The following is a 23,415-nucleotide window of genomic DNA, read 5'->3' on the forward strand; positions in this document are numbered from 1 at the left end:
ATAAATAAACAAACTTTGCATCAGAGGACTGTTTTTTTAAACCGGCAACTTCCATCCCACTAATGCACAATAAAGGTCTAATGATCATTGCAGAGAAAAGTGCCAGAGACATTTTAAAAAGAAAGGTGGGGATTCAGAGAAGGTGGCAGATCATGGCAAAAGATTGTTAGAATGGTTAATGCACATTAGCATAATACCAGTGACTAATTTCTTTTAAAAGCCTGGGGAAAACTCTCTGATGGTGCAGGGCAAGCAGTCACCTTAAACTGCCGCCTTCTGGATGGAGCTCCGGTGCAGCAAGGAGGGGAGAGAAATAGAACTCAATGAGGTAGCATGAGAAGGTGTATGAGCAAAAAGCTGATTGCATTGCACAGCTCGGTTCGGAATACAGGAGAGCAACCTGCCAATCAGACACAAATGGGTCAGTGAGCGAACTGTAGACTGAAAAATTGACTGTTTGTGACTGGTGAACAGGGGCAGAGCCAAACTGGCAGGTGTTTGAACATCCCTACTCTCAAGAACTACTGATAGCTAAAAAGAGGCCATCCATCCCTCCATGTCAGATGCTGTAGACAATTAACTAGGGGAAGCTTTAATCCTGTATTTCAGTAGGCATCTGGCTGATTACTGCTAGAAAGAGAAATCTGCTTTTACTACTTCTGGAAAGAGAAATCCATCAGTCTGAACCAGCAGGCTGTTCCTTATGTTCCAAAACCAAATCCAGGTTGCACTGAAACACACTGAGTACATGAAAGCATAATGCGCCATGGGGTACAATCTACCGGGATCATTTCTGCTGCTTCCCCCACTCTGTCCATATTTATGGTATTCTCATTTATGGTGCTTGAGCTTCATAACTCCTTTAAGGATCTTGCCCTTCACCCACTCTTCAATTGAATTTTTCTATGCAGAGTAGCACAGAACGTAGATTAAAGACAGCGGCAAGAAATTCCTGATTAGCAACTAATATTTTGTCCTCAAAGCAATCCAACTCAACCACAAATGCAAAATATGCAGCGTAGTGGGTCTGTTTGCAATTAAACATCTTCAGTTAGAAATCTTTAGGATATGCTGATTGGAAAAGGGTAAAGCATCACAGTCAACTGTTTGCCGTCGCTATTTATTTTCTTATTTATAATCTTGCTTGCATAGCAAAAGAATTTTAAAGAACAAAACCCAGGCCAGAATCACATCCTATCCTAACATTTTTAATAGTGAGATTCTCTTTTTAAGATCACAAGTTTCATGTCATGAATTTGGATGTATTTTATAAAGGGCACAATACTTGCACTCAGAAGACAGGTTTCCTTTTAAAACGGTTTCTTTTTTTCTTGGATGCGGCGTGATATTTAATATTTTCCTTTGTACAGTTTTTTTTAAAATGGTTAAGCTTTAAATGCAACTTTGGGAAAAAAACACAGCGTTGGTGGAAGATTTTATTTTTCAGGGTCACAAGTACCACAGTGAGATTTCTTTCTTAAAACAATGACACTTTAGTATCTCTGTAGTTCTATGAATACTTTTGAAGTGTCGTATTAAAACCAATCTTTTGGCCTTCAGGCAAAGAGAAGCAATTAGTCTTAGAGTTGTGAATAAATAAAACTCCATTTATATACCCGTCCTTGACATGTACCTTGCAAATCTTAGAAACTTCATCTAGTGGGAAAAGAAACGTTAGATTGAAAACACCAATACTTAATCGCATTGCAATGTTACTTCCTGATACTATTTAGTTTGGATTACATCTTTGAAAGATTAATTCATATGTATGTATTCATTCACAGCCACAAAAGACGCACCAACACAACGGAGAAGAAAAAAGAGTGTAAAACGGGATTTGCTGAGGTATACCTTCATGAACATCTGGATTTTTGAGATGGGCGCTGGAATAGATCCTCCAAACCTAGTACAGATCAGCATAATAGTTTTTTCTAACACCAGGTATAGGTAACATGGTTTGGATCTTTTTGAAAAAGTCCTATAATTCCATTGTTTTATATTTTGCCATCCTGTTATAATACTAATAATATTTGATTTATATACTGTCCTTTAGGACAATTTAATGCCCACTCAAAGTGGTTTACAAAGTATGTTATTATTATCCTCATAACAATCACCCTGTGAAGTGGGTGGGGCTGAGAGCGCTCTGAAAGAGCTGTGACTGACCCAAGGTCTCCCAGCTGGCTTCAAGCAGAGGAATAATATAATATTTGATTTATATACCGCCCTTCAGGACAACTTAATGCCCACTCAGAGCCGTTTACAAAGTATTTCATTATTATCCCTCACCCTGTGAAGTGGGTAGGGCTAAGAGAGCTCCAGAGAACTGTGACTAGCCCAAGGTCACCCAGCTGGCTTCAAGGGGAGGAGTGGGGAATCAAACGTGGCTCTCCAGATGAGAGTCCCGCGTTCTTAACCCCTACACAGAACAGTTCAACCAGGTATGGATCCTTCCTCTAAGCAAAGAGCCTTCCTTGGACAGAACAGATCCAGACATATTTTATCCATAAGAGGAGGACTCCTTAGCCCCAAGTAGAAGACCCTCCTCCATTAGAGGAAGGCTTCTTATGCCAGCAATGGAGTTCAAACTGAACAGCCTCTTCCACTGGACGGAGGCTCCACAGGCCTCAGCCTCTCCCATCACAGGAGAGCTACCAACCTGAAGAGCCATTGGTGGAAGGCTCCTTAGGCCAGAGAAAGGGTTCAGACTTAGCTGAGGGGAAAGATAGGATACAAGCAGGGGTCATTTCGTAGAAAAAGAGCTGGAGGAACTCATTAGCATAACTCATTAGCATATGCCACACACCCCTTGCCATCACTGGAAGTGTGTCATTGGCATAACTGATTTGCATATGCCACACCCCGACATCACCTATCCTGGCTGTTTTGGACCCAATCCTGGCCATTCAGGACAGAAATTGGGCCCAAAATGGGGGGAAAGGGGCTGAAAATAGCTGAAAAGGGGCCCAAAATGGTCAGGATCAAGTCACTACTGAACAGGAGAGTGATCCACCACCCGTCAGAGGACCGATCTGGGCCGTTTTGGCCCCAATCCAGGACCAAAATAGCCGAGTCAGGTGGGCGGGGCCACCTGACATGTGACCTCTTTGGGGAACTGCCGGAACTGTGTTCCTGTGTGTTCCCCCTCGAAATGAGCCGTGGATACAAGCCAACAGTCTTTTTCACCAGAAGGCATCACACTTATCGGAGCAGTGTGGTTTGATACAATCCATCACATTCGGTCCACAATTTCAAGTGTAGCTCAGAAAAGAGCAAGAGTCCAGTAGCACCTATAAGACTGACGAAATTTGTGGTGGAGGATGAGCTTTTGTGAGTCACAGCTCGCTTCTTCAGATACAGCTAGAATGTGAGTCCATCTGTCCTTATATCTTGGAAAGTGGAGTGATTTCAGATGCTGAATGACAATAGCCGGTGAATGACAATAGCAGGCATGATTGGATAGGGTAGGGTATGCAGAGGAGTGGTGGGTGTGGAGAAATCAGCATTGGTAATAGGACAGGAAGCCTAAGTCTCAGTTCAATCCAGGTGGCTGCATTGTCTTGAGCTTCCTAGCTCAAGCTAATAAAACGTATCATCCATTAGAGTGATCATCCATTTCAATGGCATTATATGAGTAAGGGAAAGCTACCCACACTAGACCCATATCAACGGCAAACCCAGTTGTTTTTAATCAACCCGCCCTCACTAGCTCTGGACTCCAACATTAAGATATTGGGGAGAATCGTTCTTTCCATTTGACAGTCTAGGGATATGAAAGACACAGGTTGCAGCCAGCCTCCAATCTGTGTAACAATGCAGAAGAGATTGATGCTCCCCCCCCCAAAACATGCACATTAAAGGAAAAAACTGCTAAAACAGGAAGCTGTTTACAAACAGGTCCCCAATTTAGACGTTAAGGGTTTCCTGTCCAGTCCTTTTTTCCAGAACTGCTCTTTGGGGAGCCAGATTTCTCCGGCATTTGCTTCCCAGTTTCTTGGCTAGCCAGGGCACCTCCACTTTCCACCAGGAAGGTGGCCCGGGCAAACCAAACCGGCAGTCCTGAGCTGGATGCAAATCTCTCCACTGACCTAGTTCTCTTTCTCTCTTCTTCTTCTTCTTCTTTTCCCCCATTTCAGAAGCTGAACTAAAAAAAAAAAATCCATAAATTAAGGAAATTAACTGATGGAGCCTCCGGCATCTTTGTAAGCTATTTAAATCTTTAAATTTACAACATCTTCTGCATATATCAAGTAATTGAACTAACTGCAGGGATGTAACTTTAATGAGAAAATTTCCCTCTTCTCCTGTAGTTTGTACTTAGGAAGTAAATAAATAAATAAATAAACCTTCCCCTTAGGAAAAAAAAGTTTCTGTTTATCCCTGTTATGGAAGATAACTTTTTTAAAAAAACCCTGTATTTTAAGAGGATTTGTCTCCTTCCCTGTGCTCCTCAGCAGTGGAATCACAGAGTAGGGCAGCCAGTCCTTCCCTCCCCCCATATGCTGGCAAAAACCAAGGGGACGAAATCTTCATTTCTTAATCTTTCTTCCTTAAACTGGCTTCTCTTTTGCGAGGACTCCAACAGAGGCAGGTGCTTCTAATTGTCCTTTGGCTCCTGAACGAGGCCTGACCTTTTGCAGCCAAAAAAATAAAAAAAATTACATAACTTTTCTGCAGTTGCTCCTCTTTGCAGCTAGCAGGCGCTGCAGATGTGCACTTTGTTGCATTCTCACACATGCAGGCTTCTGTTACACATACATACAGGGAGTTACAAGGACTGGGAAAAACTGAGGGGGGTGTTGATGCAATGATCCTGGAGCTGAAGAGAAGGAGCTGTTTTCTCATTATCAGTACGCCACCCAAGACCTGATGTGGAACTTTTAGACAGAGAGGATGAATGGAAACACAAAGCAAAAAAAAATAAATCAGGACAGCGTAAGGTAGCCCTCAAGGTCAAACCTGTAAAGGGAAAGTGGTGGTTGTGACATGTTCCATAAGCTAGCTGGATGAACACTTATCAAGATATATAAATTCTGGTTTTTTTTTAAAGGAAATGTGTTTAGCTACAGATTCCCCCCCCCCCACCACACACCAGACACATACGTATCGTGCCCCAAGATTTGAATTGCAATAGTTAGGTGAACGGTTAAGGAGTGTCCCAATTATCTGAGTCAAATTCCTGAACTGCTAGATAGTATAATGTTGCCAATAACAAGCGCATGAATAATGCTCCATGTTTATTCCAGATCCACATTTGCACATTTATTGAATTTAAATGTGCTTATTGTACATTTATAATTGTCAAAGTTTATTCTGGATAAACTGTATGAGTAATAAAGAAGACAGAGCCAGTAATTTTAAGGGGAGAAATCCAGATCACAGATTAGCCTGGCCAAATTTAACATCTGGATTTCAAACTATGCTGCTTGGGAAAGAGAAGGCACAGCCTGCTGGGCAATACTTTGTAAGGGGTGGGGGCATTGCCCAGGGTTTTAACTGAAAACTCTTCCTTGAGGTGATAGGCCTCTCTTAACACTATTACAATGTAGTAGTGGTGTGTGGCGGGTAGGGATTTGTACCAACTTGGCAAGGAAGAGGAGGAGAAAGGCATACAAGTGAGAGCTCTAGATGGCAAAACATCCCCGATCCAACACTCATCTTGTGATTGCTCTGGAACAATCCCAGGAATTTGATAGCAGTAGAAAAGAGCAAGAGTCCAGTAGCACCTAGGGTTGCCAGCCTCCAGGTAGTGGCTGGAGATCTCCCGGAATTACAACAGGTCTCCAGGCAGCAGAGATCAGTTCACCTGGAGAAAATGGCTACTTTGGGGGGGTGGACTCGATGGAATTATGCCATGCCAGGGTCCTTTCCCTCCCCAAACCCCACTTTCTCCAGGTTTCACGCCCCCCCCCATCTCCAGGAATTTCCCAACTTGAGCTGGCAACCCTAAGACTAACAACGTTTGCGGTAGGGTACTGAGCTTTTGTGAGGCTCACAAAAGCTCCTACCCTACCACAAATGTTGTTAGTCTTCTAGGTGCTGCTGGACTCTTGCTCTTTTCTACGGCTACAGACAAACCCGGCTACCCATCTTGCTCTACCTCCAAGGAATTTGATAGGTGAGGAGGAAACGCACTGCACGATGGACGCAGTTTCTCCTGAGAGCAATGAAGAAAGAAAGAAAGAAAGAAAGAAAGAAAGAAAGAAAGAAAGAAAGAAAGAAAGAAAGAAAGAAAGAAAGAAAGAAAGAAAGAAAGAAGCGCTCCATTGATGGCAGCCAGCCTGCCGCTCCTTTCGGAGAGCGGCGAGCAGGAAGGCTCCGGGCGGCGCCGGGAGCGCTCGGCAGAAACGCTCGGCCCGACTCGAGCTGCTTTTGTTCAAAGTTTATGGCGAGGGCTGGAGGCGCAGGGAGGGGAGGCGGAGGCGGCGCAGGGGCGGGGAGAGGCTCCACGGGGGGAAGGGCCGGCCGGGCCAGCGGCGGGAGCGCCGGTGGAGCTGCCTGCCTGCCAGCCCGCCTGTCCTCCCGGCTCAGCCCCGCGCGGCGGCCGCGGCAGCCCTCTCCATCTCGCCGTGCGCCATCAATTGCAATGGCGCATTTGGCCGGCGGCGGCCTGCCCCGGCCCTTCTCCAATCGCACAATGCGAGGCCGGGGACGTCACTCGCTCGCAAGGGCCTGCAGGAAACGTGGCGCTCACAAGGCGAGACGTTCGCAAAGGGGGTCAGCGAGGGGGGCGCCCGCCGGGGAGCCGGCCCCCCTCCGCCCTCGCCCCGCTCGGAGTCGCGATTCGGGTTCATTAAAAAATTCCCCCAAACTTGGTCTAGTTTCTCAACAAGTGCGGCTGGGCTGGGCCGGGGCGCGACCCTCCTGCGCTGCGCGGAACGTGCCCGGCGCGCCTTCGGGGGGAGCCGCAAATGCGCGCCCGGTTGCAAGCGAGCGCCCCGGGCAAGATTGCATCAGAGGCCGCGTCCCTCTCGCCCGCGCCCCTTTCCCTGCAAGTCTGTGCGAGGACGTGACTCCGGGCCCGCCACCGGGGCAGCGCCGAACCGTTATCCCCCCGGCCAAGCAAGAGCAGCGCCGGCCCAGTCAGAGCCGTTAGCGGGGAGGCGGGAGCCTCTGCACGGAGCGGGGCGAAGGCGGGGAGGGGGCCGCTTCGCAGGGAGGGCAGAGGCGCTCGAGGCTCCGCGGGAGGAGGGGGGGCGGATTTTTTAAAAAGCAGAGTTCATTTCTGCAAAGCCGCAACAGGAAATCTGCAGGGGGGGGGCTCTCCGTTCCCCTCGCAAAATGAGCGCAGGCGGGAGCGCAAAGGGCCGAGCCTAATTGCCGCCCGACGCCGTGCCCGGGAGGCATTTGCGGAGCCGCGGGCGAGCAGCCGGCTCCTGCGGGCCCCCCCCCTCCGCTCGGCTCGGCTCGGCTCCCTCCGCGCCGTATTTAGAGGGCGGCTGATTGCCTCGCTTGCCATCGCAGCGGCGGCGGCTCCGTCTCCAGGCTCCCCCTTCTCGGCACAGCCAGACAAAAACAAACCGAAAGCGACGCGGCGGGGGGCGGGAGGGACCTCGGCGGAGGCGCCCGGGCGGGGGGCGGCCGCTCTGCCATCGCCGCGGGAGGAGGAGGAGGAGGACGCCGGGCAGCCACAAAGGAGCCGGCGGCCCCACCGGCTCTCTCGGCCCGGGCAGGCAGGCGGGCAGCTGGCCGCGCACCGAGCCCGGAGCGCCCGGGAGCTTCGCCCGTCTTCTGCCGCGCGCCAGGTAAGGCAGGGCAGGGCGCTGGCTGGCCGCTTCCCGGGGCTGGCGGGGGCTCCTCCCGCCCGACGTCGGGAGGGTGGGTCGCATGGCACGGCAGGGCGGCGGGGGGGGGGGGGGTGAGGCGGGCGACTCCGCTCGGGGCCGGCGCTGCGCGGAGAGCGAGAGGCGAGCGAGGCTGGGCTTTTAAAGCGACCGCCGCCCTCCCTTCCCTCCCCGTCCCTTCCCTCCGCGGCGCGGCGGGGCCGGCTCGGGCTGGTGCGCCTCCGACGTGCGCGCTTTGGCGGCTTCTCTCCGCCCCGAAAGGACGAAGCGGCGGCATGGAGCGCGCGGCCGGAGCCCCCTCGGCCCCGCTGCCCGGCCGCCTCCCCAGGCCCGCCTAGCCGGCTGCGGAGGGAAGCGAGCGGCGCTCCCGGCGGGGGTCCCGTGAATGGTACGGAGGGCGCGCGCGCTGGCAGCCGGGCCGGCGGGCGGAACCGGGGGGCTCGGGGAGGGGCGGGCGAGGGCGCCCGGAAGGGGGCAGCGGGGCACGGATGCCCCCCGGGGCAGCGGGGCACTAAAGGCCGAGGGAGACGCTGAGGCTGACAATGGGGGGGGGCAGGCGGGCTGTGAATGAAACTCTGGCGCCAGGCTGGAGGGGGGGGGGGCGGGGGAGGCTGCCAGCCGCCTTCGCTTGGAGCCTCTGCCCCAGCACTGTAGGCGATGGTTGGGATGTCTGTTGGTACATGCACAGGGTGGCACACGCGGCCTCCCGGATTCAGGCGCTCGCCCCGGCTGCATGGGCGCCTCCATCGGTTGCATCTTTGCGAGACAGTCTCTCCCCCGCCCCCCCCAACCTCTCCATCCCTCCTTTTTATCTCCCTTACCTTGCTTGTGATGTGGGAGAATTAGCAAAGGCGCCATGTTGTTCTTTTAATTTAATTTTAATTTTGCGTGTGTGTGTGTGTGTGTGTCCTTCCACTGTGGCTGGCTTCTGCTGCTGTTAAGAAGGGTGTGTGTTTAAGCTAAAAGTTTGGGGGGCTTGGGGCTCTGGGACAGGAACAGAAGGGGCAGGAAAGTCAAGGCTCGAGAAGAAACTTCCCGCACTTGAGTGCAAGTTGCTGTTCCGAAGACCCAAAGTCCCCTGGACTTTGCCGGCACAGGTGTGTGCAAATGTATGCGTGCACACACATGCGAAAGAGCTGTGCAAGGACACAAGAGATTTGCCTAACAAGTCCTGTGCATCTGTAGCTGAAAAGTTTCGAGGCCCGGTGCTGGAGCCTTCTGGTTTTGTAAAAATAGGCATTGATACAGAGGCTTGGCTCTCAAAGTGCTCTGGCTATGCAGAGCTAAGAACATAAGAGCCCGGTTGGATCAGACCCGAGTGTACCTAGTCCTGCATCCTTTCTCACAGGGTGGCCAACTAGAGTTGTCTGGTCCTCGGTTCATTGGGTTTCAACCAGTTGAGCATCCTTTGCCTAGGCGGCAGTGATGGGCAGTCCAGACGGAGCTTTGAATCTGGCAGGTCTCATGGGAGGACCACCCAGTCCACGGCCTCCTTGGTAACTGTGTGCTCTTCAAAATGTCTTGAGAATGAAGATGGGGGGGGGCAGAGAAGGAGGGAGGAGGCTCAAGGCCAGGTCAGCACCCTTCACATTCAAGTAAAGACCCCAGGAGAAGAGCAGCTTGGTTGAGAGAGCCCCAGACAACACCTGTTCTGGAGTTTGCTCTCTGCAAAAGGTGTGGGAGAAATTGAAATCTCTGGTACACCGCCCAAGACCTGTGCTGTTGCAATGGGGCTTGTGCAGGAGAACTTCCCGTTGGACTGAGCTCTCCACCAGTGCATTTGGGTCGACCTGGATACCCAAGAGGGGAGAGGAGAGGAGGCCCACAGGGGCGTCCCTTGGCTAGGAGGATGCCTCTTTGGCTGTACTCCCCGGGATCCCTGCACAGCTTCTTAAAAACCTGCTGTTTTCATTCCACGTCTTAAATGGGCATGAAGGAATTAAAACAGCACCGAGTGAATAACAGCATTAGTTTCAATTAATTCTCTCTCTCTCTCTTTTTTGTAAATTCCTGGCAACAATAAAACTTTACCAACAAAAGGCTTTTTACATTCTTAATTAGCCGTGCTTCCCATCTGTGGGCTTTTATTTTTTTAAGTGCTTGTGTGCCTTGCTTTAAACTTCGGAGATGCTTCCTTCCCCTCCTCCTCCTCCGTGTTTTTGAATCCCTTGCAGAGAGATTCCTTGTTTCTTTTCCGCAACCTTTCACCTCCCTGGGCCCTGACCTGCTCAGAGCCTCCGTCTCTGCAGCCAATTTCAACTGTATTCCCTCCCTGTATCATCAGCAGGATAGGATCGGCCCCAAGCTGTGTGCACAGGAGGCAAAGCTTCATCCACCCCAAACTTCTCTTGCACTTTTGAAGTCTTTCTTTCTTTATAGTAGGATTTCATATTGTATCATCTAGAGAGGGTATATATTAAATGAAGGGTATTCCTGTAGGCTGCACAGAGAGAGATAGGGAGGGAGGGAGGGAGGGAGACAACACTGGAAAATTCTGCAGTCTTTCAGCATTCTCTGCCCTAGGGTGATCGCCGGGGGCCTGCAGTTGAATTGGAGCTCTTACAACTGCCTTCTGTTTACCTTTTATGGTTAAAATAACAGCTTAGCAAAGAAGCAGCTTCGTGGAGGGGGAGGGAGGGGGGGAGAAAAACGATTCGGTGAAATAATCTCAAGCTGTAGCAGCCTAGCTAGTTTAATCACCCCTAGAGTGCTGAACAACTGTGCGCTCAATGGGACACAAAATCATTTTGTGTGTAAATGAGCACGGGAGGGTGATTATTTCACTTTCCATGGGCAAATAGTTTTTACAAGCAGTGCGCAGCCACTTGGTGTTGGGAAGGCAGGGAGAGAGGGGAGCCGCCTGTGCAGAGATCTTGGGGAGGGATGCTTTGGAAACATGCCCATGCCACAAAGAGGGAGAGGATTTTGGAATGGGCTCCTTTGACTAGGGGTGCCATGTTGGTTTACGTATCCAAACGTCCATCCCTGGCTTTCTCCGCCCTCTGTGATGGCACCAGTCACTGGGAAGTTCTCCTGCGTCAACCCCTCTGAAACCAGTCTCTGCTCTCGCATCCCGTTGTGGGACTGGCACAGTGGGTTCTGCCCTCTTTCCTCAGGCACCTCTCATGACACCCTCTTGTCACAGGCAAACTGTACGTGGATTGTCTGAAGTGCATATCAGTCTTGTTGGGTCTTTATTTTTTTAAACTGAACCTTGATTACGTACATCAGATTCTTCCTGACTGTAAAACAGCTTTCACTAGATTGCACTAAGATTTTGAAAACTAAATCGGGATGGAGCTTGCCTCCCCGCTCCCCCGCCCCCCGGGGCATTCTTTAAGTATGTGTTGTATAAGAAACTTAATACCAAAAAATATATTTGCTTAGAAATGGTCAGGATATTCTTTATATTGTGTAGGTGGTGCTTGACAAAAACCCGTCTTTGTAATTGACCTAGAAGGAAGCTGTAGGTTGCAAGTTCATAGCACAATATTCATCTTCTTTGACAGAACCATAAAGCTGGCGAGTTTTTCAGGGTTTCTTTTTTGTTTGCTTGTTTGGAATTTCTGCCTCCATTTTACTAATTCAGAACAGATTTAGTCTGAAATCTGCTCTGTTTCCTGGGTTGCAGCCCTTGAATTCTGTATCCCATCAGAAGAGAGATGTCAAAAATGCACCGAGGTGGGTCAGGAAATCCTGTACGGGGCGTGTGTGTGTGTGTGTGTGAATTCTCTAGAGTTACATCTTGAATAAGAAACGATGGCTGCTGTTACTTTGAAGTAAGTCTCTTTGGATACAGGGAGGGCTAACTTCTGTGTAAATGTGCTTTTTCTGTGTAAATGTGCTTTGGATTGGGGGGGGGAAACTGCATTCCTGCTCAGATGTGGCAGGAAGTAATCCCCCAGCCAGGAGACCATACTTCCAGATAAATGGACTTGGGCTGAGACTGGGAATAGGCTTTGCAGAGCAAGGAATGAGCTGGTGGACAAATGTCCGCCAGATCTTAAGGCACCTTGAGTATGTGTGAATCGACCCAGAACTCCGGCAAGATGATCTTATTCCAGTGGGAGTCCAGCTACTGAGTTTCGCATAGGCAGGTTGGCACCCCTGATCTTCACCTAGCTGTTTTGATTGCTAGCCCAGGAGAGTATACAATTCAAGATAAAGAGGTCTAGCAAATGAGGGAAAAAATTGGGTGGTTCCAGGTATGTTAAGTTTTCAGTGCAAAAGAGCAAGGAACTACAAAGGAGATTCCTCTCTGGGAAAAAAAAAACCCTGCTGTCTGAAATTATAGGGGATTCTAAGGTAGCTCTTGTAACTCTAAAACAGCCTGTACCTTTAGGGATAATGAGCTAATTATTAGGGATAATAAGCTACCTAGGGCAAGAACAAAGAGGAGGGATCATACTTCTGGCTGGAGACCCTGAGAATGAAATCCAGGAATTCAGCCGGAAGAACTGAGAGTGTTCTTTGGTTGTGAAGCAGTGCTCAGTTTCATGTGTACCCACAAGCAAGTCTAAACAGCAGAAGGCAATGGGGTTAAAAAGTATAATTATTTCATTTTTTAAAAGCAGAAATCGTTCTTTTATTTGTGATGGGAATGAATTTGCTGGAGATTTCCTCTGGGCAGGGCCTGCTGAGGACAGGAGAAAGCGCAGCCCCTCCTTCGTCTTTCCCCCTCGAAGGCGGTGCTGTTGTCAGAAGGGTAATATTGAATTCCTGTCAAGTGGCTCAAGTTTTGGGATAGTGCCTCTCCTTGGCTTTTGTGCAGGGTAGATGTCCAGTCTGCATGTCCAGAGAAATCAAAAAGCATGTGGGTTCATAACGGGGTGATGTATACCGAGAGCTGCACGATAGTTGCAGCTTCCTTGTCCGGGATACTGCTATTCCTTTGCTGTGTATTTCAGGGGAGGGGGGAAAGAGGAGGGAGGTGCTTTCTAAGGAATGTTCTCTGTTGCACAGTGGAATGGTTTTGCCTGGGCTAGCGGTTGCAATCTGATGCTATTTAAAAATGAAAGGAAAGAGTTTTCTGATCCACTCAGAAACATAGTCCAAGTGGTGGAAACGGTAATTTGCTGTAGAATATGGCATAGGAAGAGCCTGTGAAATTTAGCAGAGCATGGCTGCTTTGTGGAGAGACTGCAAACCAAAATACCAAGAAAATTAAATTACCTCCAGAAACGTTGAATAGCTATGGTGTTTGGCACATTTTCCTTCAATACACAAGGGGAGAGAAGTGTGATAGGCTTGCTTTGCCACTGCCAAGAATGGGCAGGATTTTCAGCCAGCTACCTGTCTCTGCTACAGAATTGTCTTTTTTTGCAGTTTAGAGGTGGTGCTCGGTTGTCCGTGCTTAAAAATTGATGTTCACCGGTCTCTGGGAGCCTGAGGGTATGCCAAAGTGTTTCTGTTATTGCATTTTTCCAAGCCCGTAATGTTTTCAAATCGTTGAGGATTTTGTGCGTATCTTTCTTTTCAGCGTCTTTTGAGCTTAAATTTGCCTTGAAAAAGTATTTAAATGTAACTAGGATTGTCATGGAGATGCGTACATTGCTGGTGTCGTAGGAGATTCAAGGATGGTTTGAGATGGTATATGAAGTGGTCACTTTTTAATTATTTTTTTCTTATTTGGACTCCCACGCTTCCTTTCCATTGGAAATCTAACGACTGGGTGTTAGTTTTGTTTGGCAGGTATTTATATTTTTAAAAAGAATCCAAATAAAATAGTTTTAAATTTGATGTAAATTTTACTACATGTCTAAAAGAAATGCCTTAGGTATTGAGGAAGTCACTAATTTAGAGGTGTCTCGTTACTGAGACAAACTTGCAAAAACCCCTGAATCCCAATTCACAAATTGGTTATTCGTTTGTCAGGGGATATTTCACATCTAACACATAAGCCCGCGACCTTTAATTAGAATTTTGCAGTTTGTTTTATGCCCCTTGAGGCTGACACCTTGAAAAAGATTTTTTTCCCCTTGATTTCTTATTGCTAATAAGCATCTTTTTCTTCGCCTCTGGTCCTTGGAAGAGTATGATGCCAATACACTTAATTACGGAGGTGGCAATAATTTGTTAGCTGAATATGTGATCAGGCAGATGCAAAAATGATCTTATTAGATCTGTGATCACGCTGTGGAATCAAGGTAATAATGCATAGCTGCATTTAAGAGAGAAAAAACTGTCCTTTCTCCCCTCTTTCTAGGAGGAAGGAAGAGCTATGTCCCGGCTGTCTTTAACACGGTCTCCAGTTTCTCCCCTGGCTGCCCAAGGAATTCCTCTCCCAGCTCAGCTGACCAAATCCAATGCTCCTGTGCACATTGATGTAGGTGGACACATGTATACCAGCAGCTTGGCAACGTTGACAAAATACCCAGATTCCAGGTAAGGCGGCTACGTTTTCTCCCAATGTCTTTTGAATGCGTGGGGATGGAGTTTACCTGAAGGGCCATGTGCTGATCATAATTCAGTTTGGGGGTTTATGGAGAAGGGAACTGCAAAGCGTCTGGGATTTCCAGACTAGCTCTCTGATATTTTCCCCCTTTTGTTTATAGAGTGCTCTGTTGGGAGCACCTGTTGAGGACGTTTTTCTCTGATCGATACTAAAGCAAAAGATCTTTTAAAAAAAAAACTGGTTTTTAACATGGGCACGTCAGCAACCCCAAGAGACTTCTCACAAGACCGGCCATTGCGTTTTTAGCAGAGCTGTCAAGGGGGAATCTATTCCCTGCTCTCTCAGCCAGGTTTATTGTAAAATCTTATTTCCATGGAACTTGCTTTTTGTCTGCGGTCATCCTAACCTCAGTGGTAAAATCTGTTGGGGGAGGGGGGGGGAAATAATATTCATACTCAAAGAAACATGCTTAGGATTGACAAGTCTGTTCTGTTCATCAGAGTTCTTTCCTGCACTGTCTGTCTGGTCCTGATTCTTGCAAGCGTGTGTGTTGATGTGGGCCAGAATCTTTGCTCCAGAGTAAAGCGAATGGAAATGTCCAAGAATGCACCCGTTTTCTAAGTGCATATGTTGTGCATGGAAGTGTTTGAGAATGTGTCTGGATGCGTCTCTATGAAACTATCCACTGGGTAATTCTTTACCATCCTTGTTGATTCAAGATTTGGGGGCGTGCATGCCAGTGCGGATTGCAGATATGTGTAGTATGTGGGGTCCTCATATTGCAAGAGGCAGCGTTCCTTTGCAATAGGGCCTTCTCGGGAAGCGCTTAGATTGAGCTTTGGGACAGTTGAGGAGGAAGGGATTTAACAGCAGGTGCAATCAGAAAACGGTATCATCGGATGGGAAGAGCACAGTCCAGTGGTACCCATATTACCGCATGGTCTTGGTTTGGTTTACAGTTCAGAATGACTCAAAAGCTCATAGGTCCACAGCAGCATAATCCTGACCAAAGTTACACCCTTCTAATCCCATTGTAACTATGCATGCATGACTTGCAGAGGAAGACCCGGTAGATCTTAAATTGGAGCACCCAGTCAGCAAGTTCAGGGCAAAATGCCACTGGGAAATTCTCCCACCGAAATCCCTGTGAAATGAATGGGGTTTGAGCCACTAAAAAAAAACTCCCACCGATTTTAACAGCCTGCACTCAGCAGGAACTCGGTAGTGGATTTCTGTTCTGTTGAGCGAATGCCCTCGGAGACTTCCCTTCACACGCTGCAGTTTCGAAGCCCACGGCTGTTTCTTTTCAAGTGTATATTAAACATTCCACGTGTGAATGAGACAAGTGCCTATTTGCAAACCATATAGGTGTCCTCAGCAGAGATCTGAGACTGGCTGCAGCTCTGGTTCCAGCCTAATGTGTGAAACAGCTCCCAGTGACTAGTGTGTTGGGTATGGCTGTGGGAATCTTAGCCTGTGGGCAGCCAATTGCAAACAAGATTGCTGTGGGAAAGCTGGAGGTCCATGAGCGTTTCACACAGCAACCTTATAACATGTGTGAGTCATGTGCACCTGTACCTGAACTCTCACCTGTACATGTCTAGGAAATGTGATTGAGCCAGGGTTTCCATGGAACACTGATGCTTCCAGCTTATATGGTAATGGCTGCTATGTTCAGGGCAGGAGCTTTGACAAGTCAATTTCTTTCAGCCAAGCCTTCTTCAGAGGATTGTTGTGAGCCTAATATGTCTTGAACTCAAAGGATGGGATAGAAATGTTGGGAAATGAAATGAACTACCTTTAATTCTGCAATAAGGAGAAATTATTTTTACCCCAGCTGTAAAGGATCTATGTAAACTTCCATTGTTCTGTTTAGAAGCAAGTCAGGATTTCTGCGCTGGCCAGACTCCAAACTGTCTGAAAGGTTTTGTTTATTTCATTTCAATAGTTATACCCTGCTTTTCTCTTCAGCGCCTTGCAACATTGCTTCCCAGAGCGCCTTGCAACATTGCTATCCTCTCCTTGCAACAACAACCCTGTGAGGTAGGTTAGGCTGAGAGGTGTCACTGGCCCAAGGTCATCCAGTGAACGTCTGTGGCAGAGTCAGGATTCAAACCTGGGTCTCCCAGATCCTAGTCCAGCACTCTTATCACAACACGGTGCTGGCTTTTAACATCATAATACATATTTCTGTGATTTAGCCACCTCAGATCTCTGTCAAACTGAGAAGAGGGAAGAGTGCAGGGTACAAATGCAAGCCGCCTGAATGATTTTGTTGCAAAGATAGGTAGGGTTAAGCAATCCTAGCTTAATTTTAATTTAATTAATTTAATTTATTGTATTTATATTCCGCCCTCCCCGCTTTCGCAGGCCCAGGGCGGATAACAGAATACAAATATACACATCATTAAAAACACCTTAAAAAACACAATCATCTCATCTACATCTATTACATATAAATAATTTTTAAAAAAAATTAAAAGCAGCACATAGCAAAAGTTTAGTGTATACACACAGTGGTGTTACCAGAGCAAATCCATACCGTAATAATAAGTGTGGCAATAGCATCTGTGTTCACATGGGGGAATAGTTTAACCCCCCTCCGGGGGGGGGGGCACCGCCCGGCATCAGCCATATGTCTGGCGGAGTAGCTCCGTCTTACAGGCCCAGCGAAATGCAAGCAAATCTTGCCAGGCCCTAGTCTCGCAAGGCAGAGCATTCCACCAGGCCGGGGCCAGGACCGAAAAGGCCCTGGCCTTGGTCGATGCCAGGCGGGCCTCCCTAGGGCCAGGGCCATTTAGAAGATATTTTCCACTAGATTGAAGAGTCCTCTGGGGCTCATACGGTGAGAGACGGTCCCGCAGATACATTGGTCCCAGTCCGCATAGGGCTTTATAGGTTAATACCAAAACCTTGAACCTGATTCGGTACTCCACTGGCAGCCAATGCAGCTGGCGTAGCACCGGCGTAATGCGCTCCCACACCGGTGCTCTAGTAATGACCCACGCCGCTGCATTCTGTACCAGCTGTAACCGCCGAATCAGGCCCATGGGAAGCCCAGCGTAGAGCTCGTTACAGTAATCCAGCCTAGAGGTGACCATTGCTTGGATCACTGTAGTCAAGTCACAGGGTGATAAATAAGGAGCAAGCTGCCTGGCCTGCCGAAGATGATAAAAGGAGGGCCTGGCGACTGCCGTGATCTGGTCCTCCATCTTCAGGGAGGAATCCAGAATCACCCCCAGGCTCCTAACTCTCGGGGCCAATGTAAGTGGTGCCCCATCAAATGTATGGAGCCGGGGTCCCGAAGCCATCTCCCCACGACTCACATACAGGATCTCCGTCTTCGTGGGATTCAATTTCAGCCGACTTTGTCTCAACCAACCAGCCAGCCAGCTTGATATATTAATTATTTGGTGGTGCTGGTAATGATGGTGGCGGAGGAGGAGGAAGAAAGTGCCATCAAGTCACAGCTGACTTATGGCGACCCTGTAGAGTTTTCAAGGCAAGAGATGAAACAAGGTGGTCTGCCATTGACTACCTCTGTGTAGTGACCCTGAACGTCCCCGGTGGTCTCCCATCCATGTTCTACCCAGGGCAACCCTGCTTATCTTCCAAGCTCTGACAAGATAGGGGTATCTTGGGCCATCCAGGTCAGGGCGTTTACATTTATCTATTAAGTTAGCAAAGTTGGGGTTACATTTCCACCCAAACTGGACTTTGACTGTTCTTTATACTTTTAGGGCAATGTCCCCTAGACATTTGAAAACAGTCTTTCCAAAGTACAGCCATTTGCCAACTACTGTTTTCATTTTGTAAACAAAAAGACAACTGGGGTACAAAAGAACCCCAGAAATCTACTGGCACTATTGACTCAGATTCAAGACTAGGCTTCCTCACAGGCCGTCCAAAAAAAAGGGAGTCATCTTACATTCGCATACAAGTTACAGCTATGTGCAATAACCGTTCTTTGTGTGTATAATTTTTAAGGTGGTCATCTTACGTTCAGGGTCGTCTTCCTTTCAAATAAATACTGTATTCTGCATTTGAGATGAGCTAGTAAATTGTATTTGGGATTTAAAAAAAATACTCCATGAAGTTTTCCCCCCAGAAAACGTTGCTCAAAGGAAGCATTGGAGAGAAACAGCTCCTCCTGATAAATCTCACCCCAGGCAGATGTGTTCCTTGGGTGCAAAAGTCCCCCAGATACACATCAAATTGGCAACTGTTACTGTTGTTATTAATGCAGGTTTTGTGAGAAACAATTTCTTTGGCCACCAAATAAGCATTATGGGACATTTTCTACTCCAAGGTACATTTGGCTTTGGCGTTGGGTATGAATATCTCTCAAGATACACCTTGTGAAAGTTTTTTCAGATTATGGTAGCTGGGTTAAACCTCTCCCCCCACTCCCCTCTGCTCAAAGGATCCCTATTTCGACAGTAGATCCAGAGGAGTTAGCCGTCTGACGAAGAGAGCTGTGGCTCTCAAAAGCTTATGCTACAATAAAGTTGGTTAGTCTTAAAGGTGCTATTGGACTCTACTATTTTAACAGTGTAATTTTGGGTTTATTGGGTTTATATTCAGTGCACAAAGGTTTCTAAAGTAGCAGCCACGACTTACGGCAGTGGTGTTCAAACTGTCTTCTTGGGGCAACCCTTTGGACACTTTAGAGGAAAGGGAAACATCTCAGAAAGACGGCGTGACCCATGTCCACTGCACCTCATCTTCCCCTCCAGTGTGCAGCCACGTAGGGAGATGTTGAATCTGAAGTGTACTTTCCGTTCACACAGGGCAGTGGTGGGGCCCCAGGGGCCTGACCCCTGCTCTGCCAGAGCCAAACATGTGCCAGGAACATTTCCCAGAAGCATTTACGGCACGCTGGAAAGCAAAATGGGGGGGGGAGTAGTTGGGTTTCAAGGCATCTACAGAGACAAGCTGCCGTTCCAAACATCTGCTTCGTGATTCAAAGAACAACAAAAAAAATAACAACGGGTAGTATTGAAAGAATTCCCCCCTCCATAAAAAAACAACAAGTCTGAAATGGAAAAGACAGAATTCCTCAGCTCAGCTGAAGAACCAAGTGCAAAGACAGCCTGTGAAAGAGGACGGTAAGAGAGAAACGCAAACGTTCAGAGAATCAGAAGATATGGATCAAGAAGCTTGTGTGACATGGGGCTGATCCGGCAGAACTACGTGTGATTCCCAGGCCATAAAACAAATACAGGGGAGAATCAGCAGGCCAGGGTTCCTGACCCTCTTCTCCTTATTCTTCCCTGAAACCCCTCCGGACTCTGTGTCCATGTTCTTGGCTCTGCAATATTGATTTATTTTATTTAAAATGTTTGTAGGGGACAGCAAGACGTAAAACCTGTAATACACAGAATTTTTCAGAAAACTGGAACCAAAAACAATATGATGCAATCTCTGTTTGTAAACCCGTCGACCCATACCCTTTTCATTGGCCCCCAAATGCGCCCCCAAACAGTTCTGTCCGACAGAATAACCTCGTGGGAATGATGTTGAACGACTGACTTCCTTGTTCCAGTGGGGGGGGCCCCAACAGATAAAACCCAAGAACAGGCTGTGGCTTTGCAGCCTCGCCTGCCAAAGGGGATAGCAAGAAAAAGCTGCTGTGAGCAAGGGCTGATGGGAAAGGGCTGTGAAGAGGAGGGGATGCAGGAGAGGGTCAGCAAGCAGTGGAAGTGTTAACACACACACACACAAACTGCTGACTCTCCTTTGCAGTTTCCATACTACCGGCATTGCTGCTGTCGGGCAGTCATGCTTCAGAAACATACCTTTCCCAAAATGGTGTGTCAGTTGCCCTAATTTGATTAAATATGTACGTGTAGTCAAGTCGCAACCAGCTTATGACAACCCCAGCAAAGGGCTTTCAAGGCAAGGGAGAAGCAGAGGCGGTTTGCCGTTGCCTTCCTCTGCAGGTCTTCCAAGATCGGATGAGTTTTACCTTTTTTTGTTCCGAAATCTTTCCATTGCAAGCATTAGGATAGCACTGATTTTGGAGACCACAGGGGCAAAACACAGCTGTTTTCCTTACTTGCTTGTTATCCCTTGAGAGGAGGACATCCTGGTAGAAGGAACCTTCTCGGACAGTCCAGTGTTCCTTTCTCACTCGAGAAGAGGAAGATATCCCAATATTGCTGCTTCTCATCCTTGAGTAGAAGAGCTTTCTCAGTAATTCCAATGTTACTACACCAGTTTGGTGTAGTGGTTAAGAGCAGCAGGACTCTAATCTGGAGAACCGGGTTTGATTCTCCACACCTCCGCTTGAAGCTAGCTAGGCTAGTTTGGGTCAGTCGCGGCTCTGTCAGAGCTCTCTCAGCCCCTCCCACTTCACAGGGTGATTGTCATGAGGATAATAATAATAATAATAATAATAATAACACGCTTTATAAACTGCTGTGAGGGGGTGTTAAGTTGTCTTGAAGGGCGGTATATAAAATCGAATGTTATTATTATGTTACTGTTCCTTTAGCTCTGTAACTTTGGAATGGTCAAGCTTCATATTGGTAAAGGACTGCTCCAAATGTCCAGCAACATTCTTGCAGTATTTTTTTGTATTTATATTCCACCCTTCCCGCAAGCAGGCTCAGGGCAGATAACAGCATTAAAATCCTTACAACAGTCCTGCAATGTAATCCTTGCAACAGTCCTGCAATGTAGACGGCTGCAATTATCCCCATATTGCGAATGGGGGCATTGAAGCAGACATGGTTGTTTGGTATATTGGGGCGACATGGAGAAGTCCTGGGTTCAAATTCTCCCTTAGCCATGAAGTTTGGTGGATGCCGTCTCCCAGCTTGACACCCCCTCATGGGATAGCTAAACTCTTTGAAGGACAAGCGAGATAGAGGTTCCTGGAATGAGAAGCGGCTTGCTCTCCCTGAGAGTTTATGGCTGAGGTGACATTGGAAGTCCTGCCTACTCAGTCTCTACACTGGCTCTTCTAATGGCCAAGCTACAAGTGACAAAAGGCACAGATTGGACACTTGTCAGCTTCCCTTAAGTTTTGATGGGAAATGTAGGCATCCTGGTTTCGCAGCTTGGCTCTCCGACTGCTGTCCAATGGACTTTTCAACTGTCACTTGTCCAACATTCCGCCAAGCTGCCGACATTTCCCGCCAAAACTTGAGGGAAGCTGACAAGTGTCCAACCTGTGCCTTTTGTCACTTGTAGTTCCGCACTGTTTTACTTAAGAGGGTTGACACTCAGATATAAGTGCTTTTAGATGCCTTTTGAGTTGACTGAGAAGAAATGAGGAATATTTAAGTGGAGATTGTGGAACTTCTGCCAGAGAGGAGAAGTGGAGATGATTCATTGCCATCCATGAGAATCTACCTCACCACAGACCACCTTTTGTGGAGCATGAGTGGGGGGCTTTCCTTTTTATGTTCAGCAGGCGAAGTGCTTTAGTAATGGAGTTAACCTAACACACGTGAATTTGTAGAACAACTGTCTTCCATTATAGGGTCTGAAAAAGTGAGAGAAGTAACTCTTTTGTGTAGCTTTATTTTTATAAAGAGAAATTGGCCTCTTAAGTGCCCCATTTATTTTAAGTTTCTTTCCCCAATTGGAGCTCCTCCCTGGTTAGCCCAAGAGGAAGGCCTGCACCTTTGGGAAGACCTCTTTGTCACCATCTTGTTGTGAGTTGTTAACATATACATCCACAAAAGCCCTTTTCCTTTTATTGCCATGTGGCTTTATAATGGGAGTATGCTGTTCCAAGGCCGAAAGAAATGCTGCAGCTGTGAAGGAGAGAGAGAAAGAGCGAGAACATTTGTGAGAGGGAGTGAGGGCAGATGAGTGGCAGAAACATATCTTGACAGCCCACAACGGCGCCATCCACAAGCCAGGTAGCAACTATCTCGAACAGAAAACATTCTCAAGAAAATTGTGCAATAAAGGAGGAAGGAAAGGTGCTGAAAGCTCTTCCGTGCTGGCATAACTGCTCACTGGAAAAAAAGATAGGCGGATTCTTCAGGCTATTGAAATCTTAACACAAGTTTGTTAGGGAGCGAGCAAAAAACACCACAGTTTGTATGAATTGTATTATTAATTGCTGTATGAATTTTTCTATTGTATTGTTATTTATTGCACTTAGCACTTTGCACTTATGAACATTACAATTTGAATTTATATACATTTTCCTCCCAGTTGAGTCTTTTGTGCTAGCTCTTCCGTGCTGGCATAACTGCTCACTGGAAATAAAGATAGGCGGATTCTTCAGGCTATTGAAATCTTAACACAAGTTTGTTAGGGAGCAAGCAAAAAACACATTGGCTTCATTTGCACTGAACTTGGTCCGTAGATCCCCCCCCAACTACCCCACCACTGTCTTGCACTGTTTCCATTCTTGCTGTCTTCATTGCAGTCCGCCGTGCCCGCAGACTTGGGAGCATGCGTCCTGAGCCACGCAAGGAGCTCACCCAGTTTGGTGGCACTTACTTCCGAGTAAATAGGCATGTGACTGCAGCCCAAGGCTACGATCCTGTACACACTTCATCTGGTGTGGGCTTATGTCTGTGAGGTAATGCAGCAATAGTGGCCATTTCCACACGGCTTACCTGCTTGCGTTATGTCCCGGCAGATCGCACGAAAAATGCGGAAGATTGCGGGGTTTTGCGTGAGATCTGCGCGAAAAAACGCGATCTTCTGCGTTTTTTGCGCGATCTGCTGGGACATAACGCAAGCAGGTAAGCCATGTGGAAACGGCCAGTGTTAGACACGGTGTGGCGGGGGCAGGGGGGGGAACTGCAGTGGGGCAGAACCTCACTTGGTGACAGTCACTCGCTCTCTTGGCCTAAGCTGCAGAGTCTGGGGCCTAGTCTAGAAAGAGATGGCTAAGAAGAGACAGAATGAAAATATAAAATTACGCAGGGGGTCGAGAAAGTGGCTAGAGAGAGAGAGCTTTCTTTTCCCCATAATTCCCAAACTTGGAGGCCGCTTAGTGAAGCTGGGGGGGTGGTAGGTCTCAGGAAGGACAAAAGAAAGTACTTCTTTTCTCAACTTCTAATTAAACTGTAGGATTATCTGCCAGTGGGTGCAGTGATGGCAACGAGCAGAGTTAGCTTTAAAAGGAGGTTAGACAGATTCATGGTCTATGCGAGGGTTGCCAGCTCTGGGTAAGGAAATTCCTGGAGATAGGGGGGTGGAGTCTGAGGAGGGTGGGGTTTGGGGAGGGGAGGGGCCTCTGGAGATAGGGGTGGAGCCTGGGGA

General features: G+C 47.8%; 1 protein-coding gene across 2 annotated transcripts in view; it reads left to right on the forward strand.

The window, feature by feature from the left end:
• The first annotated feature begins 7,476 nt into the window (after window positions 1-7,476).
• The window catches only part of KCTD15 (potassium channel tetramerization domain containing 15), an 84,253-nt gene continuing 68,314 nt past the window's right edge, over window positions 7,477-23,415 (forward strand). The window contains exons 1-2 of one of the 2 annotated variants that reach the window (XM_055000182.1): window positions 7,477-7,745; window positions 13,990-14,168. In XM_055000182.1, the coding sequence (XP_054856157.1) occupies window positions 14,005-14,168 (164 nt within the window). In that variant the 5' untranslated portion in view covers window positions 7,477-7,745; window positions 13,990-14,004. Of the gene's footprint in view, window positions 7,746-8,048; window positions 8,173-13,989; window positions 14,169-23,415 lie in introns of those variants that run through there. The other variant, XM_055000181.1, reaches the window with a different exon arrangement.

This window comes from Eublepharis macularius, chromosome 16 (assembly GCF_028583425.1).
Source record: "Eublepharis macularius isolate TG4126 chromosome 16, MPM_Emac_v1.0, whole genome shotgun sequence".
In the NCBI taxonomy this organism is placed as follows: Eukaryota; Metazoa; Chordata; class Lepidosauria; order Squamata; family Eublepharidae; genus Eublepharis; species Eublepharis macularius.